Consider the following 24,369-nt stretch of genomic DNA (forward strand, 5'->3'; position numbering starts at 1 on the left):
AATAAATAAATAAATAAATAAATAAATACAGTTTAAGTCCTGGGATTACAAGCATATACCACCACACTAAGTTTCTCTTACTCTCTCTCGTTTTTTTTTTTTTTTTTTTTTTTTTTTTTCCCGGAGCTGGGGACCAAACCCAGGGCCTTGTGCTTCCTAGGCAAGCGCTCTACCACTGAGCTAAATCCCCCACCCCTCTCATTTCTATTTTTAAAAAGTGAAATCTGCTGGGCATGGTAGCACATGTCTTTAGCATTTTGGAGGCAGAGCAGGTGGATCTCTGTGGGTTCCAGGACAGGCTAGTTAGTCTACATAAGCAAAAGAGTGTGCTTGCTGAACTGACTGTTAACTTTTTAAAAAGTCACTCCTTTGACAAATTCACAAATGTTTCACCAACACTATTTATTGAATAGTATTCCATTTCCCTAGTTTTGATTTGTACAACAAAAACTTGCTAAAACTTTGGGAATGTAGCAACAAATAAGACAAGAAGCCCTGCCCTCGTGTGGTTTACAGTGCAGTGGGACAGACAGACCTTGAACATAATACAGACGAGATCCTGGAGCACATCAGATGATATGAACATTGAACAGCAGCACAGAGTCTTCGGAATGCCCTGGTGTGGGTGGGGGTGCCATCGCTATCTCAAGTAGACGTGTAAGATGACTGTGTAAAGGTCAGGTAGTTTCTGGCATATTGTTTCTCTGCTGGAGCTTGGAGGTGGTAGGTTGTATTGGACAGGTAAATGTGGAGACTTGACCACATTGATTGAGTTGCGGTATTAGAGTTACACAAACCAAAATCTCATACAGGCAGTCTAGGGAATACCAAAATCAGTATACTTCCAGGAGATATGTTTCTTATGTACTCTGAGAGTTGACACTTAGAGTCTGGGGCCAGCAGAATTTACAGTTTCAGAACCAGGAATTAAAAAGAGGTCCTGACTGCAGAGATGGCTCAGTGGTTAAGAGCACTGCCTGCTCTTTCAGAGGTCCTGAGTTCAATTCCCAGCAACCACATGGTGGCTCACAACCATCTGTAATGGGATCCAATGCCCCCTACTGGTGTGTCTGAAGACATGTATTCTCATATATAAAAAATATAAATAAATCTTAAAAAAAAAAAAAGAGGGGCTGGGGATTTAGCTCAGTGGTAGAGCGCTTACCTAGGAAGCGCAAGGCCCTGGGTTCGGTCCCCAGCTCCGAAAAAAAAGAACCAAAAAAAAAAAAAAAAAAAAAAAAAAAAAGAGGTCCTAAGATTCAGTATTTTATTTTAGACAGGATTTCACAATATGGCCCTGGCTGTTTTAGAACTCACTATGTATGTAGTCCAGGCTGGCTTTGAACCCACAGAGATCCACCTGCCTTTGCCTTCTGGTGCTGGGATTAAAAGTGTGCGCCCCCACACAGCTATGTTCCTATTTCTAAATTCTACAGTGACTCGAATTTTAACTAAAGACACCATCTGGTTTCATGAATTTCCATGGTTTCTTCCCCCTTTCCTCAACCCCATTTAGATACAATACCAGGAAGGCAGTGCATGGCTTCCTGTTTCTTCCTGCTTAAACAATTTGATGATGTCTTGATTTACCTCAACTCTTTTAAGGTCAGTATGAATTACCCATATGACTTTATGTGTGAAACACTCTACATGCAGTATTAGATAGAAATGATGGCTTAGGCAGAAGAATTACAAGTTTGAAGCCCATTGGATATGGTGGTGCATGCCTTTAATCCCAGCACTCAGGAGGCAGAGGGAAAGGCAAATTGATCTCTGTGAGTTCAAGACCAGCCTCTGTATAGTGAGTTCTAGTTGGCCAAAGCTACACAGTAAGACTGTCTCAAAACAACAATAAAAAAGGAATTCAATGCCAATCACAGTTACTTCTTCCCCACCAAAAAGTTATAATATATAGCCTCTTTTCTCTGGTAGTGTTGATGACATCAAGGAATTAATCTAATTTTATTTAAGACAGGGTTTCTCTGTATCTTTCTGGCTGTTTTCGAACTCACTCTGTAGACCAGGCTGGCCTCAAACTCAGATATACACTGGTCTCTGCCTCCCAATGTTGGGGATTAAAGTTGTGTGCCATACCTGGCTTAATTACTCAAGATTATTTCTATGGGGGCAGCAAAAAAGAAAAAGAAAAGAAAAAAGAGGGGAGAGAAGATGAGAGGAGAGGAGAGAAGAGAGAGAGAGAGAAGAGAGAGAGAGAGAAGAGAGAGAAAGAGAGAGAGAAGAGAGAGAGAAGAGAGAGAGAGAGAGAGAGAGAGAGAGAGAGAGCGAGCACGACCAGCATGGTGACCTGAGTTCAATTTAAGAACTTAGGTAAAGGGGTTGGGGATTTAGCTCAGTGGTAGAGCGCTTGCCTAGCAAGCGCAAGGCCCTGGGTTCAGTCCTTAGCTCAAAAAAAAAAAAAAAAAGAACTTAGGTAAAGGCAGAAGAGCTAGAGCTGAAGCAAAATATTGTCCTTTGGTCTCCACATGCACCATTGCATATATATCACATATTAACACACTACCACCACGCACACATACACACATATACACACAGGTGCATGCACAATAATTTACTTTTTGTCTCACTATGTCCCCCTGGCTGGCCTGGAATTTGCCATGTAGAACAGGCTGTCCTCGCTCATCGGAATCTCTGTCTGCTTCTGCCTATTGAGTGCTGGGGTTAAAGGTGGGTGGCATCATGCCCGGCAACAATAAACTGTAAGGAAAAAAGTAGATCGTTAAGTTAATAAGCTGATGATTTTACATTTTGCATGTTAATACTCAGTGTGGCCTGTTCTTGGTACCTTTTTCAGAGTTACTTCTACAACGACGACATCTTTAACTTTAATTATGCCCAAGCCAAAGCTGCAACAGGCAACACCAGTGAGGGTGAGGAGGTGAGTGCCTGCTTTCAAAGGCATTTGAACAGTCATATCTAAAAGCATCCTTAGATTCTTCTCACTAATATAAAAATGGTAAACGGTAAGAACTATTAAAGGTTGATTTAGCTAGGGACTAGTACCCCATTCCTACAGACCCAGCACTTAGTAGCAGAGTAGCCAGACTTAAATAACAACAGTTCAGAGAGGTGGCTCAGTGGGTTACGGAGCTAGCTACATAAACCTGGTGACCCAAGTTCATCCCTAGAACCTACATAGAAAAGCTGTCTGTGGTAGGACTCTTGTAGATGAGAGGCAGGAACAGAACTGCCTGGAAACTTGCAGGCCAGCTAACCTCCAGTATACAGCACTGCAGCAGCAAGGACCAGCTTCTGAACGTTGCCCTCTGACCTCCATATGCACATCATGATACACACGTACCATGTTCTCTCATGCATATGTACACACACACAGAGAAGCTGACACACACAGTAAATAAATAATTTGTTTCATTGTTGTTTACATTAAAAGTGCAATATCAACCTGGAGAGGTAGCTCAACTATTAAGAGCACTTTTGCAGAAAACTAGGGTTTAGTTCCCAGCACCTGTGTGGTGGCTTATAACTGTCTATAGTCTGAATTCCAGGACATCTGATATCCTCTTCTGACCTCTGGGACGCTTGCATGTTCATGGTGTATACATACTCAAGCAGGTTCACATGCATGCCCATAAATAAAAAGTAAATATTTTACAAAGTATAGTGTCAAGAAACATATAGATTTTATAATCATTGTTTTCCTTTAATGCTTCGGTTTTACTATTAAAATATAAGGCTACAGTATCAGCAGCCTGGTCTACTTGATAATGTCCATTTTTATTGTATACCCAGCTTCATGTTTATTTCTTTTCTCTCTTAGGTTTTCCTCTTGATCCAAAGTGAGAAATTGAAAAATGATTACATTTACCTTAGTTGGTTAGCTCGCTGCTGTAAGTTTTTGTTTTGAACATCATGACACGAATCCTAATTTTCTTTCCATCATGTAATCTGTTTGGGAATCACATTAAGCATTTTTTACACTTGTTTGTTTTCTGTAGGATGAGTAGACACTGACTAAGGGTTATTTATGTTCCTGGATAAGAGCTGCCATGTGAATGTGAGATGTAGCTTTCCCCACAATTAGTTCCACCATTCCACACTGGCAGAAAAACGTCAGGTTCTCCAGCTTTATCAGAGCTTCCCAACTCTGCAGTGTCATGGGAGGGATGATGCTGTCATGCTGATGCTGCCTTTCATTTGTCAAGCCTGAAAAGTGGCAACATGTCAGAATATAATTTTTGTTCATTGATAACCTCTAATAAGTCATATCTTCTCTTTTCTCAGTTTTTTTGCACATATTAATTGTAAATAGTGCCAGGTTCCATCAACACAACTTCAAGTTTATTGACTATTTCCAGCCCACATGCCTTCCCACAGTTTACTCCATCCTCCTCTCTCTCCAGCTTTCATATTATATGGGGAGATGGAGAAATGGTCCTGTGAAGCTGTATAAGATCTGGGATCTAAATGAGAGAATTTATTTTTCTAAGTTGTTGTATATTAATATGATATTCTCAAGTTGTACATGTTTCCTAAAACGTATCATTGTTCTTTATATCCTCTGTGTGTGTGTGTTTGTGTGTCTGTGTGTTTGTGTGTGTGTGTTATCTATTTTTTTTTTTTTGGTTCTTTTTTTTTTTTCGGAGCTGGGGACCGAACCCAGGGCCTTGCGCTTCCTAGGTAAGCGCTCTACCACTGAGCTAAATCCCCAGCCCCGTGTGTTATCTATTTATGTTAGTGGGCATGTGAGCTAATTCCCTAGCTTGATTATTATAAATCATGCAGAATAAACATGAGTGTGTACGTGTCCACGGTGTGAAGACCTAGAGTCATAGTATAGTTCTATTTTAGATAGTCTTGCTTTGTTGTTTTGTGGTGCTAGGGCTCAAACCTGAATCCTTGTGCATGGGAGGTAAATGCTATACCTTCTAACCATAACCCACTATTTAGAGATTTTGAGGAATGTTCACAGTTGTACCTATTTGTTGGCACCTGCACTGACACGGTACCGAGAATTGGGTGAAAACCTGCGGGATGAAAGAAACACACACACACATACAGGTTATTGTGTCAAGCCAGGAGAGGAAGAGAGGAAAAGAGAGAGAGAGAGAGAGAAAGGGAGAGAGAGAGAGAGAGAGAGAGAGAGAGAGAGAGAGAGGAAGAGGAAGAGCAGAAGAGGCTCCTATAGCTTTATTCACCACTTATATACCCAAGTCTCCAGGTAGAACAAATGAAACTCAAGACGGATGATCAAAATGTGAATGCTTCACTCCTTCTTTAAAAGGGGAACAAGAATACCCTTGGCAGGGAATAGAGAGGCAAAGATTAAAACAGACACAGAAGGAACACCCATTCAGAGCCTGCCCCACATGTGGCCCATACATATACAGCCACCCAATTAGACAAGAAGGATGAAGGAAAGAAGTGCAGGCCGACAGGAGCCGGATGTAGATCGCTCCTGAGAGACACAGCCAGAATACAGCAAACACAGAGGCGAATGCCAGCAGCAAACCACTGAACTGAGAATAGGACCCCCGTTGAAGGAATCAGAGAAAGAACTGGAAGAGCTTGAAGGGGCTCGTGACCTCTTATGAACAACAATGCCAAGCAACCAGAGCTTCCAGGGACTAAGCCACTACCTAAAGACTATACATGGACTGACCCTGGACTCTGACCTCATAGGTAGCAATGAATATCCTAGTAAGAGCACCAGTGGAAGGGGAAGCCCTGGGTCCTGCTAAGACTGAACCCCCAGTGAACTAGATTGTTGGGGGGAGGGTGGCAATGGGGGGAGGATGGGGAGGGGAACACCCATAAAGAAGGGGAGGGGGAGGGATTAGGGGGATGTTTGCCTGGAAACCGGGAAAGGGAATAACACTCAAAATGTAAATAAGAAATACTCAAGTTAATAATAAAAAGAAAGAAAGAAAGAAAATATCTGGGAAGCACAGTGGGAAACCCTGGCTCGTGACTACCTGGCTTGTGACTTCGGTGACAAAAGACCGACTATGAGACCTGAATTAATTAGGGAGAAATCCGAGAAGACCAGCCTGAATCTCAAGGATAAAGACTGAGGAAGCAAAAGGCAGAAGTAAATTGACCACCACCCAAGTATGGTCCAGGTGTGTCGGTTCCACATGCATCAGCCGGGCTCAGCAGAGGTCATGCAGTGGAGACACCAGGTGTTTACTAGGGAGATACTTGGTTTTTTCTTCCTGTGCCGTAAATTCATGGGAGAGGCTCTTGTGTGGCTCATGTGTGGCCAAGAGTCACGTAGCCACTTTGAGCTAAACAGTCACAAAACGGCCAGGTCCAAATCCAATATGGCTCACTACACCTATTAAGTGGTGTGTATTCCCACCAGTGGTATATAAAGGCTCCCTTCTCTCCACACTCTGCAGTACTTATTTGTCTGGTAGCCACTCTGACTGGGAAGACATGGAATCTCATGTAGTTCAATTTCTGTTTCCCTGACTACTAAGGATGTTCAACATTTTCATATTTTGGGAGCTTTTTATATTTTCCAGACACCAGATAACTAAACCAACATTTTGCCCTTTCCATAGGCAGTTCTATACTCAGATGTTTCTTAGAATACACAGACACAGAAGCTTTTATTTTTTTTAAAGATTTTTTTATTTTATATATATGAGTATACTGCAGCTGTCTTCAGACACATCAGCAGAGGGCATCAGATCCCATTACAGATGGTTGTGAGCCACCATGTGGTTGCTGGGAACTGAACTCATCACCTCTGGAATTCATGAAATCCCATTTCTTAAGTCTTGGGCTGAGTTATGAGGCTATTGAGAAAGACCTTGCCTATGGCTATATGTTGGAGTATTTTCCCCTTAACATTTTTAGACTTTCAGGTCTTTGATCCGTGTTTTTAAATAGAGTGAGAGATAGGGATCTACTTTCACTCTTCTGTGTGTGGCTGTCCACTTTGCTCAGCACTGTGTGTTGAAAAGGCTATATTTTCCCCAACTTATGTTTTGAAGCCCTTGTCAAATTCAGGTGGCCCTACCCTATAGATTTAGTTGTGGATTATGCATTCTATGCATTCTATTCTATTGAGCTATATGTCTGCTTTTGTGTATGTACCTTTTTGTATTACATGTGAATTTTAGCATTTTTTTTCTGTTTCTATAAGGAATGTCATTGGAATTTTTGTGGCAATTGCCTTAAATCTGTAGTTTGTTTTGGTAATAAAGCCGTTTTTATTTGACTCACTCATGACAGGAACTCTTCCATTTTTCGTGTGTGTGTGTGTGTGTGTGTGTGTGTGTGTGTGTGTGTGTGTATGTGTGTGTGTGTGTTTAAATTTTGATTGTCCAGGTCTCTTGCTTTCATGGTTAGATTTATTCCAAATTATTGTTGTGTTGTCTTTAAATGGGATTTAAATATCTTTAAATGTCTATAAATGGGATTATTTCCCTGATTTCTTTCCTGGCAAGTTTGTTATTGATATATAGAAAAATGACTTTTTTAAAATACAGATTTTTATATACTGATACTTTGTAGAAAGTGTTCATTAGTTTTAAAAGTTTTCTAATAGAATTTTTAGGGTTTCCAATTTATAAGATTATAAATCTGCAAGTAGGGGTAATTTGACTACTCTTTTATTACTATTCTTTTGTTTCTCTAAGACTTCAAAGACTATATTGAGTAAGATTGGTGAAAGTTTTAAAGGGTAGAGAAATTGGACACCTTGTATTACTTCTGGTTTTACTTGAAAGTCTTTGAGTTTCCCCACTGAATGTAATGTTTACTGTAGCTTTTCTCTTTTGCTTATTTGTCATGTTGCTATGGTTTATTCTTGCCATGCTCATGGGTGTGTGTGTTTCTTTTCAGTGTGTATAACTCTTTTACCTTCTTCTATTGTTGTTTTAGTGAATATAAACCACTGTGACAAACTTTTCTTCAGTTATAAGCTTTGCTAAATACAGTAATCCAGGTTGATGATTATTGTCTTTGAGAATTTGAAATATGTCATTCCAAAGATTTCTGACTTTTAGAATTTCTGTTGCAAAACTTTCTCTTGTTTGATGGAGTTGTCTTTACATGTGATTTCATGTTTCTTCCTCGAAGCTTCTAATGTTCCTTTGGGCTCTGTATGCTTAGTGTTTTAACTGTAATTTAGGACATAGTCACTTAGGACTTAATGATCTAGGAGCTTATTTTCTGATCTGTCTTCTTGGTGTTGTTAAAGCTTTGTCAGTCAACTTGGGGACTACAACTGGGGGAATTAGGGTGACTATAGGAGAGGCAGAAAGAAGATGCAGGAGACAGGCATGGGAGGGCTGCTGGTCAATACTATGCCAGCAACTAGTGTGTTTTCTGTGTTGTTTAAAGGCAAACAACATGACTAGCAAGTTAAACAGTGACCACGAAGCTTACATGGTAAATTTGTGGTACACAGTATCTATATGTGACTAAGGCCTTCAGGTTTTAGACAGTCTGTCAAGGATGTATGTGTAAGTGCAAGACCTGGCAGGGTATAATGCACGTCTTAATTAAAAACAAAGACAGATGTCAGCAGACTCATTCATGATTAACCACAAGCCAGACAGAGTTAACTCTGGATGTGCTCCCACATGCCATCCTTTTCTTCTCAATACAAGCCAAAGCAGTCTCAGCTATTGGTGCATAAAGACTGTGCCTGTCGTAGGCATCCCTCAAGCAGTGTGGACCTTACCTGTCATCAGTACATGAATCCTTGCATTCATTCCCTGACTTAGGTTGTCCCATCTCTGAGACAATCTTGTCTTTCTATGTATAAGAGCCTTGAACTTATTAGTCACAGAGCAGAAAGTTGTACCTGTCTTAGGTTGCCATCTGAAAACCCATCATTGGCACACAAATATTCTTGTATTTGTGGTCTGTCTTAGGTTAAGAAGGTTTTCAAGACAATCTTACCCATCATTAATTACCACCTTCTGCTAGGGAAAATGTTGGAGCTTGAATCTATGTAAAAAGCTATGGTGATTCCTCTCAAAAGAACAGGTAACAGGCATGCCCTAAAAAGGATCACAAAACCAAGTCCTGCTGTGCCCAGTAAGACAGATGCAAATGAGGACCATGAAGGAAAAGTGGCCTGTAACTTTTCAGAATATCATTTGCAGTACTAGCAGCATCAAGAGACAAAGGCTTTACATTTCTTAAATTCACAACCTCCTTATGCAGGGCTAATAAATTTAAAGAAGTATTAGTATTATGCCATATACCTTGAAGGTGTCTTTTTACTCTGGTTCAATTATGCTGACTGGCATACATTTTTAGAGTCATACAAACCCATAGATATCAAGTATGACATTCCAAATGGCTTTTGACTTTCATTCCTAGTACCATCTCCTATGGTCACATTATATTATATAATGCATCAATTCCTTCCTTGTTCTAGCCATCTATCCAATTCCTCTTGTATGCTCAGGACATTGGTTACATTTTCTGCAAGATGATTAGCAAAACTAGATGTTTTTAACTCTTGTGTTAAAGCTAATGCAGAAATAGTAGCACTGACTATACGAGTTATGAGAGCAACATCACCAGCAGTGATCATCAGCCCAATGATACATTTACTCCTTGCCAGAGCACGATCTAATTCTTTCAACATTTGTAAGCAGAGTGTCCCTTAGCATCCAAAGGCCAAAAATTAAAAATAAAATTTTGTGATAAAGTATACAACTTCCCTTTTTTATTTTTTTAACAAATTTTTTAGAGTTACATGTTGCTCCTTTGTCATTATTCTCTCTTTTTTTGTGCCCATGGATCATTATTAAGTCTTTTAATTATGACCCATATATCTTATTTTTCATCTTCCATTAACAGTTTATTCTTATTGTTATATGATGTTGACTATATTAATCATGGTTCTCTAGCAGAATTACAGACTGTACACACACACACACACACACACACACACACACACACACACACACACAATTTGCTATACTAGCTTACAGGGTAGGGTCCAGATACTCCAACAATGGCTGTTTCATGATAGAAAGGCTAAAAATACGGTAGTTTTTCTGTCCCTAAGACTGGATATCTCAACATTCTCCCAATCTGGCACTGGAGCCCTAGGAATTCCTAGAGAGCTGCTGATTTTTAATCTATGTTGTAATCCCAAAGAAATTAGTTCTAATACAAGGCAAAGAAATGCTTGAGCAATGGGACAGAAGAACTTGTCTGAGAGTGAGAGCAAGCATAAGAAAAGCAAACACTTTTTTTTTTTTTTTTTGCAAACACTTTTTCAAGTGCTTTTATATAGGCTGCTACCTGAAGGTGTGGCTCACATACAGGGTGGATCTTCTGGCTCAAATGATCCAAATAAGAAAATGCCTCCCAGGCATGCCCAGAATCGTGGGTTGATTCCATCTAGTGGAGTTGATACCCAAGATTAACTATCACATTCATCTGTGCTCTCCCCCAGTCCTGACACCGTCTTCCACATGGTCCCTTCTATTGGTGAGGCTTTCCACTGAATTTTTGTATGTCTTACTGAATTTTTCACTTACAAAATTTCAAGCTAAGTTTTATCAGTATTTCTTTTTTTTTTTTCCTTTTTCTTTTTTTTTTTTTTTCGGAGCTGGGGACTGAACCCAGGGCCTTGTGCTTGCTAGGCAAGCGCTGTACCACTAAGCTAAATCCCCAACCCCTCAGTATTTCTTTTTATGAATTCCTTTTCATACTTTATTTTTACTTTTAAATTTAATTTTATATTTTAACAACTTATGTCTTTTTTTTTAACCTTTATTTTTCTTTTATGTGCATGGGTGTGTACATTCTGTGAATGCAGTCCCTGGGGAGGCCAGAAGAGGGCATTGGATCCCCTGGAACTGAAGTTACAGACAGTTGTAACCATGTGGTTTCCGGTAACAGAATCTTGAGCCCTCTGGAAGAGCAACCGGTTCCCTTAACCACTGAGCCATCTTTCCTGCCCCTTATTCTGACTTCTCTATTCAGCTATTCATGTCCTCATTGATTTCAGTGAATGTTCTAATGTTCATTCTTTTGAATTCTTTGTCCAGGATTTCACCCAATTCACTTTCACTCTCATGGACTCCATTACTGTAATTCCATTAGAGTAATCATATTGTTTTGATTTTTCAGAGTTTTTGTTTCTACATTGGGACTTACTTTTGAAGTTTTGTTTTGTTTTGTTTTGTTTTGAGACAGGGTCTCACTGTGTTGCTCTGGTTGTCTTAGAACTCACTTTATATAGAGCAGTTGGCCACTATAGATAGACTCCAGCCTCAAATTTAGAGATCCACTAGCTTCTTCCTCCCAAGTACTGAGATTAAAGGCACTACACCTAGCCCTGCATTGGGATTTGCATATCTGGACTTACGTTTCTTTGGATTTTGTTTTCCAGTTAGTTGATTATTTCAGTGAAAGTATTTCTCGTGTTCAAGAGGGACTAGGTTGTTGTAGAGTTGAGATGCTGTTTCATTTCTTGTGCTCCTAGAGTGTAGCTCAGTAGCTAAACCCTCAGAACACATGCTCTGAGCACCAAGCTCACTATCCAGCTCTGCTCTAAATGAGAATATTGACTGAAGAAGCAACTCTACCCTATGGATATGCCTATCATGAAAACACAGCAAGTGTCAGTTAAAAGCAACTGCCTCTTCAATAGTATATTGTATGCCAAGACACTAGTCACTAATGGTAGCCAGAGGGAAATAAATTAAATTAAGACTAGTAATTAGTCTGAGCAACAGAAAAAAATGTGAGAGGGAAAGGTAAACAGAAAGTATGAACAATAAAACAGAAGAGATAAGTCATCTCCAGCTGTGGTAGAAGGAACCCATATCAGATAACCTACAACAGCACTAGCATTGAGGGGGCTGACACCAGAAGACCTGTAACTACAGGTCTCCTTATGTTCTTTGAGAATGCCAATTTAAAAAAAAATAAAATTAGAACAAAAATAAATAAAAACAAACAAACAAAAAAAAACAGCACTACTTAAGGGGAAATCAGAAAGATCAGACGTGCAAGACCATCCTTGGCTGCATGATGAGTATGTGGTCAGTCTGAGATACTGTTTGAGAGACACGGGGAGCCATATCTTTGTGAGTACAAAGCTATCCTAATTTACATATTGAGTTCTAGGCCATCCATGGCTACAGAATGAATTTTTTGTTTTTTGTTGCTTTAGGGTTTCGTTGTTGTTGTTTTGTTTTGCTTTGTTATATTTTGTCTTTTAGCTAATCTGAGCTAGAGAGATGGTTTGGTAGTCAAGAGTGTTCACTGCACTTCCAGAGGACTTGATTGGTTCCCATCATCCACATCAGACAGCTCCTATGACATTAGGCAATTCCCCTCATACGAAGGCTGCATAAGGTAACCCAGTAGGAGGAAAAGAGCCCCAAAAGCAGCCAAAGGATTCAGGGATAGCCCTCACTTCCACTGTCAGGAGTCCCACAAGAAGACCAAGCTATACAACAGTAACATATGTAGAGGACCTAAGGTTAGACCCATGCAGGCTCCTTGATTTCTTGTTCGGTCTCTGTGACCCTTTATGAACCCCAATTAGTTGATTCTTTTTCTTAAAATAAATGCATTTATTTTATTTATATGAGTATACTGTAGCTGCCTTCAGACACACTAGAAGAAGGGATTAGATCACATAACAGAGGGTTGTGAGTCACCATGTGGTTGCTGGGAATTGAACTCAGGACCTTTGGAAGAGCAGTCAGTGCTCTTAACCTCTGAGCCATCTCTCCAGCCCCAGGTTAGTTGATTCTGTGGATGAAAAAATAAAAGTAAAAAATAAGCAGGGTGGTGTGAGCATATGCACCTTTAATCCCAGCGTTTGGGAGGTAGAGGCAAGCAGATCTTTGTGGTTCAAGGTTCATAGATTGAGGACAGCCAAGGCTACAGAGAAACCATCTCAAAAAAAAAATAATAAACAAAATTAAAAAAAAAAACAACAGGCACAACAGAGGTGACTTACTAAGTTAAAATTAGATGTTAAATAGGGAAGCATGAAAGTTAAGGAAAGAGGCTGGGGGTTAGAGTCTGTATATGGTGCCTCACCTGGGCATACGTGTCAGGCCTGTGTCTGCTTAGTTCCTGCATGGGTGTTACAATCCAGTCAGATTTAAAATATGTACCAGGAGCCACTGAGATGACTCAAGTAACTACTTGTCTCCTGGAAAGCACGTAAAGGTGGAAGAAGAGAGTGGACATTTATTCTTTGGCTATCATACATGCACCCTGGCTCAGGCCCCTCCTACCCAAACACACAACACACATACAATAATAAGTAAAAGTTTTAAAGCTGCCCTTAAAATGTTTAGTATGTTTTTATAGTCACAGGAACATTTTAGCAACTGCATATTCTTCTTGTTGGTGGTGCTGGTAGTATTTTTGAGGCAAAGTCCCACTCTATATCCTAGGCTGGCCTTAAACTCCTGGATCCCATTGGCTTAATCTCCCAAAAGCTGGAATTACAGGCATGGCCCATAGCACTTGGTTAGCAGTCAGATCTAATGAAGGTGGAGCTGTGAGCAGGAGTGAATGAAGAACGACTATGCCCTTAGCAAAGTGGAGACATCTAGAACTTAACTCAGTTTAAAAGATAATTATATAAAGCTTAAATATTTTAGGTTTGACCTAATTCTGGTAAGAAACCAGGTAGGTGGCATCATTCATGTGAGAGGTATTTTACTAGTATTTTGTATTTGGAGGACATAAACCCAAGTCCATAGAATGGCACAGTGCAGGAGTTATTTCTTATACATTTAAAAAGCCTAACCCTGGGGGCTGAAGTGATTGATGGCTTGCTCAGTGGTGAAGTGCTGGTTGATCTTGCAGAAGAACAGAATTCAGATCCCATCAACACAGCTTCCTGTTACTCCAGCTTTAGGTGATCTAGTGTCTTTTTCTGGCCCTCAAGGTCACAAACACATACATACAAATAAAAATTAAGTTTAAAAAATGCTGGGAATGGTGGCACACTCCTACAATTTCATCACTTGAGAGGCTCAAGGCTAGAGTTGAAGAACATCTTTGGTTAATGTCCTGAGGCACTATCATGAGTAAACAATAACATTGTTTTCTTTTGCAGATATTATGAACAAGAAACCAAGACTAGCTTGGGAACTTTATCTCAAGATGGAAACCTCCGGCGAGTCCTTCAGTCTCTTACAGCTCATTGCCAATGACTGTTACAAGGTGAGTTTGGGTGACAGGGAAGCGAAAATTGAGGACCAGCATCACATGGCACATAGTTCCAGGGACTGGTGAGCTTTGGAAGGGATCTGCTGGCAGATCTTGTTTTGCCACAGCATGTGGACCTGGTGGTTTGTCCACTTGTACTCATCCATAGTAAGCTGTATGTTTCACACACCACTCTATTTATGTGCTGGCTTACATACTGAGAAGAAATGTGAAGACCCTGAAGAGGAAGAGCACTTGGGAAGTAGGTAGAAAGACAGGATAAGGGATTGTATGGGCCTGGAAGCTTCTAGCCTCCATACATCCAACCTATCAAGTTGACTGATTCAATCTGGCTTCTCTCAGCTTCTGACTGAATTGCTCTGCTTGGCTTCATACTAACTTTGACAATATCTCCTAATCTTCTGGATCCTTTTCATTCACCGGCTCACTCTGTCTTCACCTGTGTCTAGCTTGTTCTCTCTGCAACTGATAAAACTTTCTCTGTAAGGTACACACACACACACACACACACACACACACACACACAAAACCTATGTCTATCTCATTCTTCCTCTCTGCATTGCTCTTCAATAGCCTCTCGTTTCTGAACTATTTTTGTGAGAATTGGGCATAGATTTTCTGACTCATTGTTAAAGCTTTCTTTGATTCATCACTTTGCCTCTCAACTAGTTGACATTTTAAACATGGCTGCATCTTTCTACAAACTAATCTAACCTGCCATTTTAGGGATTAAAGGTGTGTACTAAGGGTGTGTTAGTATTCCAGCCAAATCAGATGGTAACCCAGGATGTTTCTGTATCCTGGCCAGATCATCTTTGGATGTGATCCATTGCCAGAGCAACCCTGTTACTGGAATTAAATTCCTCAACATAAACCTTAAGGCACTTGTCAGTGGCTGAGTAGCAGGCTGGAGAGTGACCAGATCCACAGAGTGAAGAGAGTCATCCAGTAATTTAGAACCTTAAGAGCAAATTCGGAAAACCCATCTCGGCGATTTCAGTTCAGCTCAGCATGTTCTGTGAACCTAAGGAAATGTGCTGAGTCTGTGGGATAGATGTCTGCAAAATGAATTCAGAGGCCATGTGCTTAGAATTGTCACAGCCTAGGCAGTCTAAGGATTTAGGACAACCAGGAAAAAGTTTTTTTTTTCTTTTTCTTTTTGGAACTGGGGACCGAGCCCAGGGCCTTGCGCTTGCTAGGCAAGCGCTCTACCACTGAGCTAAATCCCCAACCCAGGAAAAGGTTTTGAGTTGAATATGGTCCAGTTAGTGTAGTATATTGAGGAAACTTGAAAAAATACCTAATTCGAGACAGTCAATGCCACTAGTTTCTCACAAGAGTAGACTAGAATTAGGAGAAACAGCAAATGTTTTGATGACAGCATAATTCAACAGTATTAGACAAAATGTTCTATCACTGAAAGCAAGGCCATGTGGCTGTAGATGGACCTAGCATTTAAACTGTGGTTCTTTTGTTTTAGCTAGGCATTGACATGTGCCTAAGCTGCTACCTCAAAAGAAATGTGTGCATTTGCTTCAGCCCATTTTGTTTGGTACTCCATGTTTTACTCTGTCCAACCTCTTAACTAAAGGTCAATACTACCAACATGTTTTCTTTTGTGCAGATGGGCCAGTTCTACTATTCAGCCAAGGCTTTTGATGTCCTAGAGAGGCTGGATCCCAACCCTGAATACTGGGAAGGCAAGAGGGGTGCCTGTGTGGGAATTTTCCAGATGATTTTAGCTGGGAGAGAACCCAAGTAAGTAAGCAAATAGAGGAGTTGCCTCTGTCCTTCCACCCCTTGGTGCAGAAATCTTAAAGGTAGAAACGTTGTATGATCATTTTCTTCCAGAAATGCCTTATTTTACAAAGTCAAGTGACTCTAAGTCATACATACTGGGGACTCTAAGCATACGAGAGCCTCGAAATCCAGGGTAAGGTGTACTTCTGGCTCTGGATGAACAGCCATTTCCAGAGCAAATGCCATTGGCATTTCTGCTCTCTAAAAGCCCTTCTGCTATCTAATTTAGGCCTCAAAGAAACAGAAATGGAGTAGATATGGTTGATAATTCTTTTATTGCTTCTGCCTTCTTGTATTCCAGGAAATGCTAAGGTATTTGATTATATAAAACTAAGAGGATTATAGTTTTATGTGAATAAAAACTAAAATACTTGAAAGTAAATTCCTAGCACTTAGGAGCCTAAAGCAAAGTAGTGGGCTCAAGGCCAGCAAAGTCAACCTGGTCTCAAACTAATTCATTAATTTAGTGTTATAAAAATAGTTCCATGCACCATATCTATTGCTTAATGCATATGGATAGAAAACTGTAAAATTTTGCAGGCAAATTATCAAAATTTACTTCCTGCCTTGTGTATATGTATAATCATGAATATAAGCACTTAGTCAGGTGCAAGAGGTTCCTCAGAGAGAAGCGGAGTAGAAAGCAAGACCACAAGAAGAGCAGAGCCACAGACAGTTGCCAAAGTTCTGATGAGACAACAGGCAAGCTTCAGCCTGCCTCACCTAGTATCTAAGCTTTAATTATAATGAATTTTTAAAAGATTTATTTATTTATAAGTACACTGTAGCTGTCTTCAGACACACCAGAAAGGGCATCAGATCTCATTACAGATGGTCGTGAGCCACCATGTGGTTACTGGGAATTGAACTCAGGTCCTCTGGAAGATCAGTCTGTGCTCTTAACCTCTGAGTCATCTCTCCAGCCCAATTACAATGAATTTTAACTTGGGGCTGGAGGTGGCTTGTAGTTAAGACTGTTTACTGACCAGTCATGAGGACTATGTTTGAATCCCAGCGTAAATGTCACGTGTCGCAAACACCTGTAAGGGATCTGACACCCTCTTCTGTCTTCTTCTCGGGCATCTGCATAGTGCAAATACACTATGCATATGTACACACATATACATACATATGTACATACATACATACAAACATACATATGTGCATATGCATAAATGCATGTGTACATAAATGAGTTATTAAGTTAAAACGTGTTTTAGTTAAAGTGTAAATGCTGGGTATTCACCAAAATTTGGTCCTTACTGCTATTCTCATTTATATTATAAGTATATTTGAACCCTTTTTGAATAAATCTGTTGAAGTGACCCATTGCTATGGCTTAGAAAACTAGCAGCTTTGTAATTGGCTTATGCCCAGTGGAGGATCCATGAACACAGATGCCTCCTTGGGATATAGTGCAATGTCATGAGATTGCCAGTTTTCCTCCTCTATTGAGAATATTTGTTCTTTAAACCCTTTCGTCAGAGAGACCCTCCGAGAAGTGCTGCATTTGCTGAGAAGCACAGGAAACACCCAAGTGGAGTATATCATCAGGATCATGAAGAAGTGGGCCAAGGAGAATAGAGTGCCCATCTAAGCAGCCGGGCTTTAGGCCAGGACCAGCTTCCTCTCACATCAAATTGGAACTGTTTTCCTGCACTTGAATATGCGATCCAGGACCCTGTTTGATTGACATTTCCTTCCTTGCTCTTCGAGCGTTAGGATGAGCGGGTGGTTATGTGTGGACTTAGCCATCAGGCAGCACAAATCTCCCTGGTCTGTGCTGACACCTAATGTAATCTACTGGTGAAAGTACTTTGGGCTTCCCTGGTGCCTTTCTTCCAGAATCATTCCGAATACTCTTACATAACTTACTGGCTTTTAGGAATAGGTAATAGTTTTGTTTTTCTTTCTGTTACATTTCAGGACATTTTCTTCTAGCTGCAGTGACAAGTACCTTTATACTAAAGAATTGCCATCATTTGATCATCTTGTGCATTAGCCCATCCATGAATACATTTCTGAGTCCTGAGGGAAGTCTTTCGAGCTATGTGATTCTCAGGATGGCCATGAGGCCCTCTAGTGAAAGGCTGTCAGTAGTAGATAGTTGGCATATGGGACCACTGCCTTAGTGAGTAAAGTGCTGCTTGTGTAGTTTGTTACAGTGAGACAAGTGGAGTATGTGCGTTTTTAAAACATGAATGAAAGGAAGAACTTGGCATCTCTGAAGGTGCGCAAAGCCAGGGCCAGGTTCTTAATATCTGCTTAATGGACAGCAGCTTTGAACATACGACTGGGAAAGTTTTCATGAAACATATATACGTAACTTTTTTTTTTTCTGAGACAGGGTTTCTCCATGTAGCCCTGGCTGTCCTGGAACTCACTCTGTAGACCAGGCTGGCCTTGAACTCAGACATCCGCCTGCCTCTGCCTTCCGAGTGCTGGGATCAAAGGCGTGCTCACCACTGCTCAGCACATGTACATGTTTGTATTGCACACACACGAGCATGGTGTAGGGATTTATTGATACAATTATAAACCAGGGTCCTTTGAAGAGACCGCTCTATCGCATCTCAGCCTCGTGTCTCTGAGCTGTCGTCACATAAACTTCTTTCAACAAACTATTGTCAGGTTTATATCCCACTTTCAGAAAACAGACCCACATCTCTTTGTGTTTCAGATAACCTGTTTATATGCTCTATAATTTTCTTCTGTAAGTCTGAGACCCATCCTCGTAGAGCAAAGACTGCACAAAGGAAGAAGTGGAGGAGTTTTTAGAAACACTAGTTCTTCCTCCTGCCCCAGCCCCCAGCTGCAGATGGCATTCTGCACAGACAGGGAAACCTGTACAGAGTGAAACAGCTGAAGCAATAGGACCTGCTGGACGCAGCTTCTCGCTGACCAATGCCAAGGTGGGCTCCAGCTCTGCCTAGAGGATGGCCAGTGTGCCATCTTTTACATTAGGCTCAGATATGATTGGTCCAAAACACAAATCACAATACAGGTCTGACAGGACTGCAGGAAACAAAGATGCACCATGTCTTTATGCCAGAGCTTCTCCTAGTCTTGTTCTGGTATTCCCACTCTTTCAATAGAACCTGGTTCTCTTTGTCAAAGGTACTAGGTGGATCAGATGACCCAACCTGCTATATAGTTCTGTGGATCCTTCTTAGGAAACTTACTTTTGCTTTAAATACTTGTAAGCCGAAGAGTGGGAAGGCAGATGAAGTCCCAGGAGTTGGCATCTTCCAGTGAAGCGCTGTTCAGTTCCAGCTCCTCATTCCTGAAAGACACTCATTCACACTGATGTACTTACCAATGAGAATTTTTCAGTTTACAACTCAGTAGTCTCTATGACATTTTCCTTGACAGAAGGATGTCTGTTCCCAACAGCAGAATTTTAGATTACTCTTTAAAGTTTTTTAATCTACAGGATTGAAACGAAAAATATGAAGGAAAGTTGAAGAGAAGCACATGCAGTTCTGTTAGGAGGGATAATTGTTTCTGATTGTCTTGACAGGGTGTCAAGGTTCGGAGCTGTTTTCTCTACAGATGACAGCCCAGAGAAGAAGGGCCCCAGGCTGGGAATGTGTAATTTATACAGTCTATAGTATCAATGTACTATTTAAAAATAATCTGCAGGTTATACTTACAAATGGAAAAACACTTTTACAGTTATTTTTTATATGACAAAAGAATCACATACCACTGTCCTATATTTAAATTAAAATTTATTTTTTGGTTCTTTTCACGTATGCTCATGTTTATGCAGTGTGCTCACATGTGGAGGTTAGAGGGCAAGCTGAGTGTCTTATCTCTTTCCACCTTGTATTTTAAAGATATTTGTTATTATATGTATGTATGTGGATATGTGCATGTGCTTGCACGTCACAAGAGGGCATTGGATTTCCTGGAGCTGAACTTTCAGGCAGTTGTGAGTTGTCAGATATGAATAGTGAGAACTAAACTGTAGTCTTCTGTGAGAATTTTTGCTCTTAACCAATGAGTCTTTTTCTAGCCCTCATGACCCTCTGTTTTGAAAGTGGATCTCTTATTGAAGCTGGATTTGCTTATTTGGCAGGACTGGCAGGCCAGCCTGACTCTGGGTTCCTCCTGTCTCCACCCCCCCCACCAGTGCTATGATTAGAGCACATGCTACCAGGCCTGGCTTCTTACATAGGTGCTAAAAATCTGCACTCAGGCCTTCCATATGTATAGCAAGCACTTTGCTAATCCAGTCCTATTACTGGATTCGCATCACGATCTTCTTTTTTTCTTTTCTTTTTTTTTTTTCCGGAGTTGGGGACCGAACCCAGGGCCTTGTGCTTGCTAGGCAAGCGCTCTATCACTGAGCTAAATCCCCAACCCTGCATCACGATCTTCTGTTTCACATCATAAATATAGGGCTGGGCATGTTGTATGCTACTTCCTTTCCTAATCTAGAGTGAAGGCAGGAAAAGAGACTTTAAGGCTCCATGAGTTAATTTTTATGAAAAAAGAGATCATGCCAAAGAAGCCTTTCCTAGGACCTAGTGGTTCTTACCAAATCACTGGGTCTGGCTTTTCCCTGATTGCAGTCTATTATGAAGTTTATGACATTCACATTGTACAGTGATGTACAGTGCTCAATCAACTCCTGTCTGATTAAATAACTGAACACGTAACTCCTATAGCAAGGAGCTCATGAGATCCAACCTCATGCAGTCTGGTTCCCAATTATTGTATTGCATTTCTAGCAATTTGAAATACACAATTTGGGCCTGCAAGAAAATCAGTTTAACAGAAGTACACACAGGTTAACTCAGCCAGTAGCCGATGTCATCAGCAGGAACAAAATATTAAAAACAACAAGAAGGCAATGGTGTGGCTCCAGAAGTGGCTGGGCAGTTAAGAGCACATGTTGCTGTAGGGGACCCAAGTGCAGTTCCCAGCACCCACCACAGACAGCTGACAACTGCCTAATTCCAGGAGACTCGACAGCCTCTTCTAAGCACCAGTTCTCACGTGCACATTCTCCCATGTAGGCATATGCATAATTAAAATTAATCTTTTAAAAAAGAGAATGAGATGGCCTGGAAAGATGGATCAGCAGTTAAGAATACTTGACATTCTAGAGATTCTGAATTTAATTCCCAGCCACCACATGGTGGCTCATAGCCATCTGTAATGAGATTTGATTCCCTCTTCTGATGTGCATGAAGACAACATGCATATATAAAATACATGAATAAATAAATCTTTAAAAAAAGAGGTAATGGGACTGGTTGTTATGGCTCATGTAGATTCCCAGCACTTAGGCAGAGTCAGGAAGGTTAGGATTCCAAGGCCATCCCTGGCTATAGAGTGAAAAAGGAGCATGCATAGGGAGATATGGAAAAGAAGAAGATACAAGCAGGCAATGGAGATGCTTCTAGACATGTAAATGAGATACCTTCTGCTTCACTTAGGAGAAGCAATCAGAATAGATCCCCAAATCAACATGTAGCAAGATCCTGCCATGCGTACAGCATAGACAGCAGATAGCCAAGTACACAGAAGCCAAATACCCCAAACTCTAAAGTGCATTTAGACAATTACCTCTCATTTCTTTTCCATCCTGTAAAACACAGGATTATAGGCACTTTATAGAAATGCTCAGTGGTCCTGCCTATTTATAAATGGTCTAAGAGCATCAGAACCTGGGACTTAGTGATGTAATTTTATCATCCCTTAACTCTAGAGCACACAGTAAATTAATCAGGGAACACCATCAGTTCCCATGTATCTTGAATGTGTCACAAGTTTGCACACTTGTGAACATCAGAGACTTCATAAATAAAATCTAAATGTCTGATGTAGACTTTTAAGGGCTGACCAGGGAGGTTTAGGCTAAGTTCAGGGGAGAGGGCAATAGGTTGTAGATACACTTTTGTATATCTTATGTACAGTTGTACATACACACATGCACGCATACACACATGCATGGTCTTTGTGACCCTGGCTAGCTTAGAGCTCAAAGAGATCTGCCTGCTTTACCTCCTGAATGCTAAAGTTACAGATAGCAACCACCATGGTTGACTGCCTATTTTGAGGCATGATCTATTTAAGTTCTTTTGTTTTCATTGTATTTTTTTTCTTTTAGATACGGTCTCATGTAACCCTGTAGTGGAGAACAACCTTGAACTTTAGATCCTTCTACTTCTAACCCCCAAGTGCTAGGATCATAGTGTGAGCTATCATTCCTGGTCATTCGAGTTCTTTAAGAAACAATATAGTGGTGGCACATGCCTTTAACCCTAACAATCTGGAGGCAGTGGTAGGCAGCTCTTTGAGTTCAAGGCCAACTTAGTCTAAATTCCAGGACAGCCAAGGCTCTGTAGAGAGACTCTGTCTCAAAGAAAAGAAGAAGAAACAACATGCATGGCCTTGCTTGTTTACTGCACAACACAGCTCAGCAATTCATTCTTTTAGCTACTTGCCCAAGAGACAGTCTATACAGTCTCACCAGGAATGTTCACAAGAATGCTACTTTGAACCTTTATGCCCAGGAACAGCCTGAAAACAACACCTGTGGCCCTGAATCAGATGAGGGGATAAACTGTGAGGTCAGAGTGGAATGTTATACACCACACCCTACAGGTTCTTGCAGCAGTAGCAGTGACTGCAACAAAACTGTGCTTTACAGCAATGACCTTTCTATAAGCTAGACAACCGAGATGAACAGGAGTAGTAGAAAGGAAACAGGAGAATGGCACAGAAGTCGATACAGGTTACCAAATGGGAGCCAGGAGCTGGCATGGGAAGAGTCCATCCAGGTTACCAGACAATCCTAGTTTTCATGTGGCTGGTAACACAGGCAGAGTTAAGATTGCAGAAAAAAAGTTACTAACAAGCCAGCTTTAGTTTAGGGAGATTATGAGAATTCTCTGCAGGACACAATGTAATCACAGAGGTTATTTCAAGAGTGGAAGTGGGGGAGTCTGAGAGGGTGTCTCAGCCAAGGCTGCTGGCTCTGCGGATAGAGGAAGAGAACCAGGAGCCAAGGGCCAAGGATCTCCAGAAGCTGGCTTTTCCTGGGTACTTCCAGAAAGGATGGACTTAATTTTAGCCCAAGCAGACCCATTTTAAGCCTTCTGACTATGTAAGATTGTTGCTTTTAGCCAGTGTTCTCTGTATTTGTTAGCAGGCACAGGAAACTAGCATACTACTGAAACAAAGGCCACACTGAAGAATTGGAAAAGTGGGTTACAAAGTAACGTTTTGATGTTGCTCGGGTTTCAACGTATCACCGAAAACTCCGGTATTAGTCACCAACACAAGTGTGGTAGTCAGAGCCTTTCGCCATGTCTATGTGGTAATATATCCTCAGGATGGTTCTATGAAAAGAATGTATGCCAGTGGATTCATGTGTCCTATTGTCTTTTGAGGGCCATCAAGAAGCCGCTGGGATGATGCCACACACTTTGATCCTAGTGCTTAGGAGCTGGGGGCAGGAAGATAATGAGGTCAAGCACATTCTCAACTGTAGAACAAGGTGGAAAATACCCTCCACTACATGGGACCTGCCTTTAAGGTTTCATTTTTATTTTAATATATACATATAATGTCTGTCTGTCTCTGTGTCAGTTTGTAGGAGTGTCTTGCCCTGAGGGGTAAGAGGTAGTCATCGGATCATTTGGGGTTGCAATAACAAGCAGTTATGAGCTGCCTGACGTAGATACTGGGAACCAAACTTGAGGCTTCTGCAAGAGTAGTATGGCTCTTAACTGCTGAGCTATCTCTCTAGCCTCCTGAAACCCTTGTCTTTCAAACCAAAGGAAGGTGTGGTGACACATACCTTTCATCCTAGCACTGAGAGGAGACAGGTGGATATCTGTTGTGTTCAAGGCCAGCCTGGTCTACAAAGCAAATTCTAGACCAGCCAGGGCTAGCAAAAATCTGTTGCAAAAGTAAGCTGAAGATGGGGGGGGGGAGCGCTAGCAAAAGTAACCCCAGATACGGGCACCTTGATTTGAACATGGGCACCTGAGCCTCCAGAACTATGGGAAAACATGTTTCTGTTATTTATTTGTAAACTACCCAATCTCCAGTTGTGTCACAGCAGCACAAAACAAAGGCATGACTCTACTCCTGTTTATTCACATGTATATGCACAGACTTCAAGAGCAGTGCCCTACAATGGTGGACTTTTAATAATAACCATTATGCTTCTATTACGAGCTAGGGATGTAGCTCAGGTGGAAGAGTGCTTGCCTAACATACATGAAGTCCTGGGATCCATCCCCCAGTCCTGTACAAACTGTGGCATAATGAAGCACTCCTGTAATGCCAACATTCTTGAGAGGTGGAATCAGGAAGTTCTTAGAAGTTGAAGGTCATCTTTAGCTATATAGTGATTTCAATGCCAGCCTGGGCCTCATGAGG

The 24,369-nt window shown here is 41.0% G+C and overlaps 1 protein-coding gene across 6 annotated transcripts in view; it reads left to right on the top strand.

Annotated features, from left to right (window-relative positions):
- Ift56 (intraflagellar transport 56) overlaps nucleotides 1–19,721 on the top strand; it is a 57,900-nt gene extending 38,179 nt beyond the window's left edge. For 2 of the 6 annotated variants that reach the window (XR_015685762.1, XM_087658673.1), the window contains 5 exons: nucleotides 2,813–2,896; nucleotides 3,797–3,866; nucleotides 14,054–14,160; nucleotides 15,791–15,924; nucleotides 17,452–19,721. Coding sequence is in view for 2 of the 6 variants with exons in the window: in XM_087658673.1 (XP_087514799.1) it covers nucleotides 2,813–2,896; nucleotides 3,797–3,866; nucleotides 14,054–14,160; nucleotides 15,791–15,924; nucleotides 17,452–17,563 (507 nt within the window). In the remaining 4 variants the exon portion in view is untranslated. 6 annotated transcript variants of the gene reach the window in all.
- Nucleotides 19,722–24,369: the final 4,648 nt, after the last annotated feature.

This window comes from Rattus norvegicus, chromosome 4, assembly GCF_021556685.1.
Source record: "Rattus norvegicus strain SHRSP/BbbUtx chromosome 4, alternate assembly SHRSP_T2T, whole genome shotgun sequence".
Classification (NCBI taxonomy): domain Eukaryota; kingdom Metazoa; phylum Chordata; class Mammalia; order Rodentia; family Muridae; genus Rattus; species Rattus norvegicus.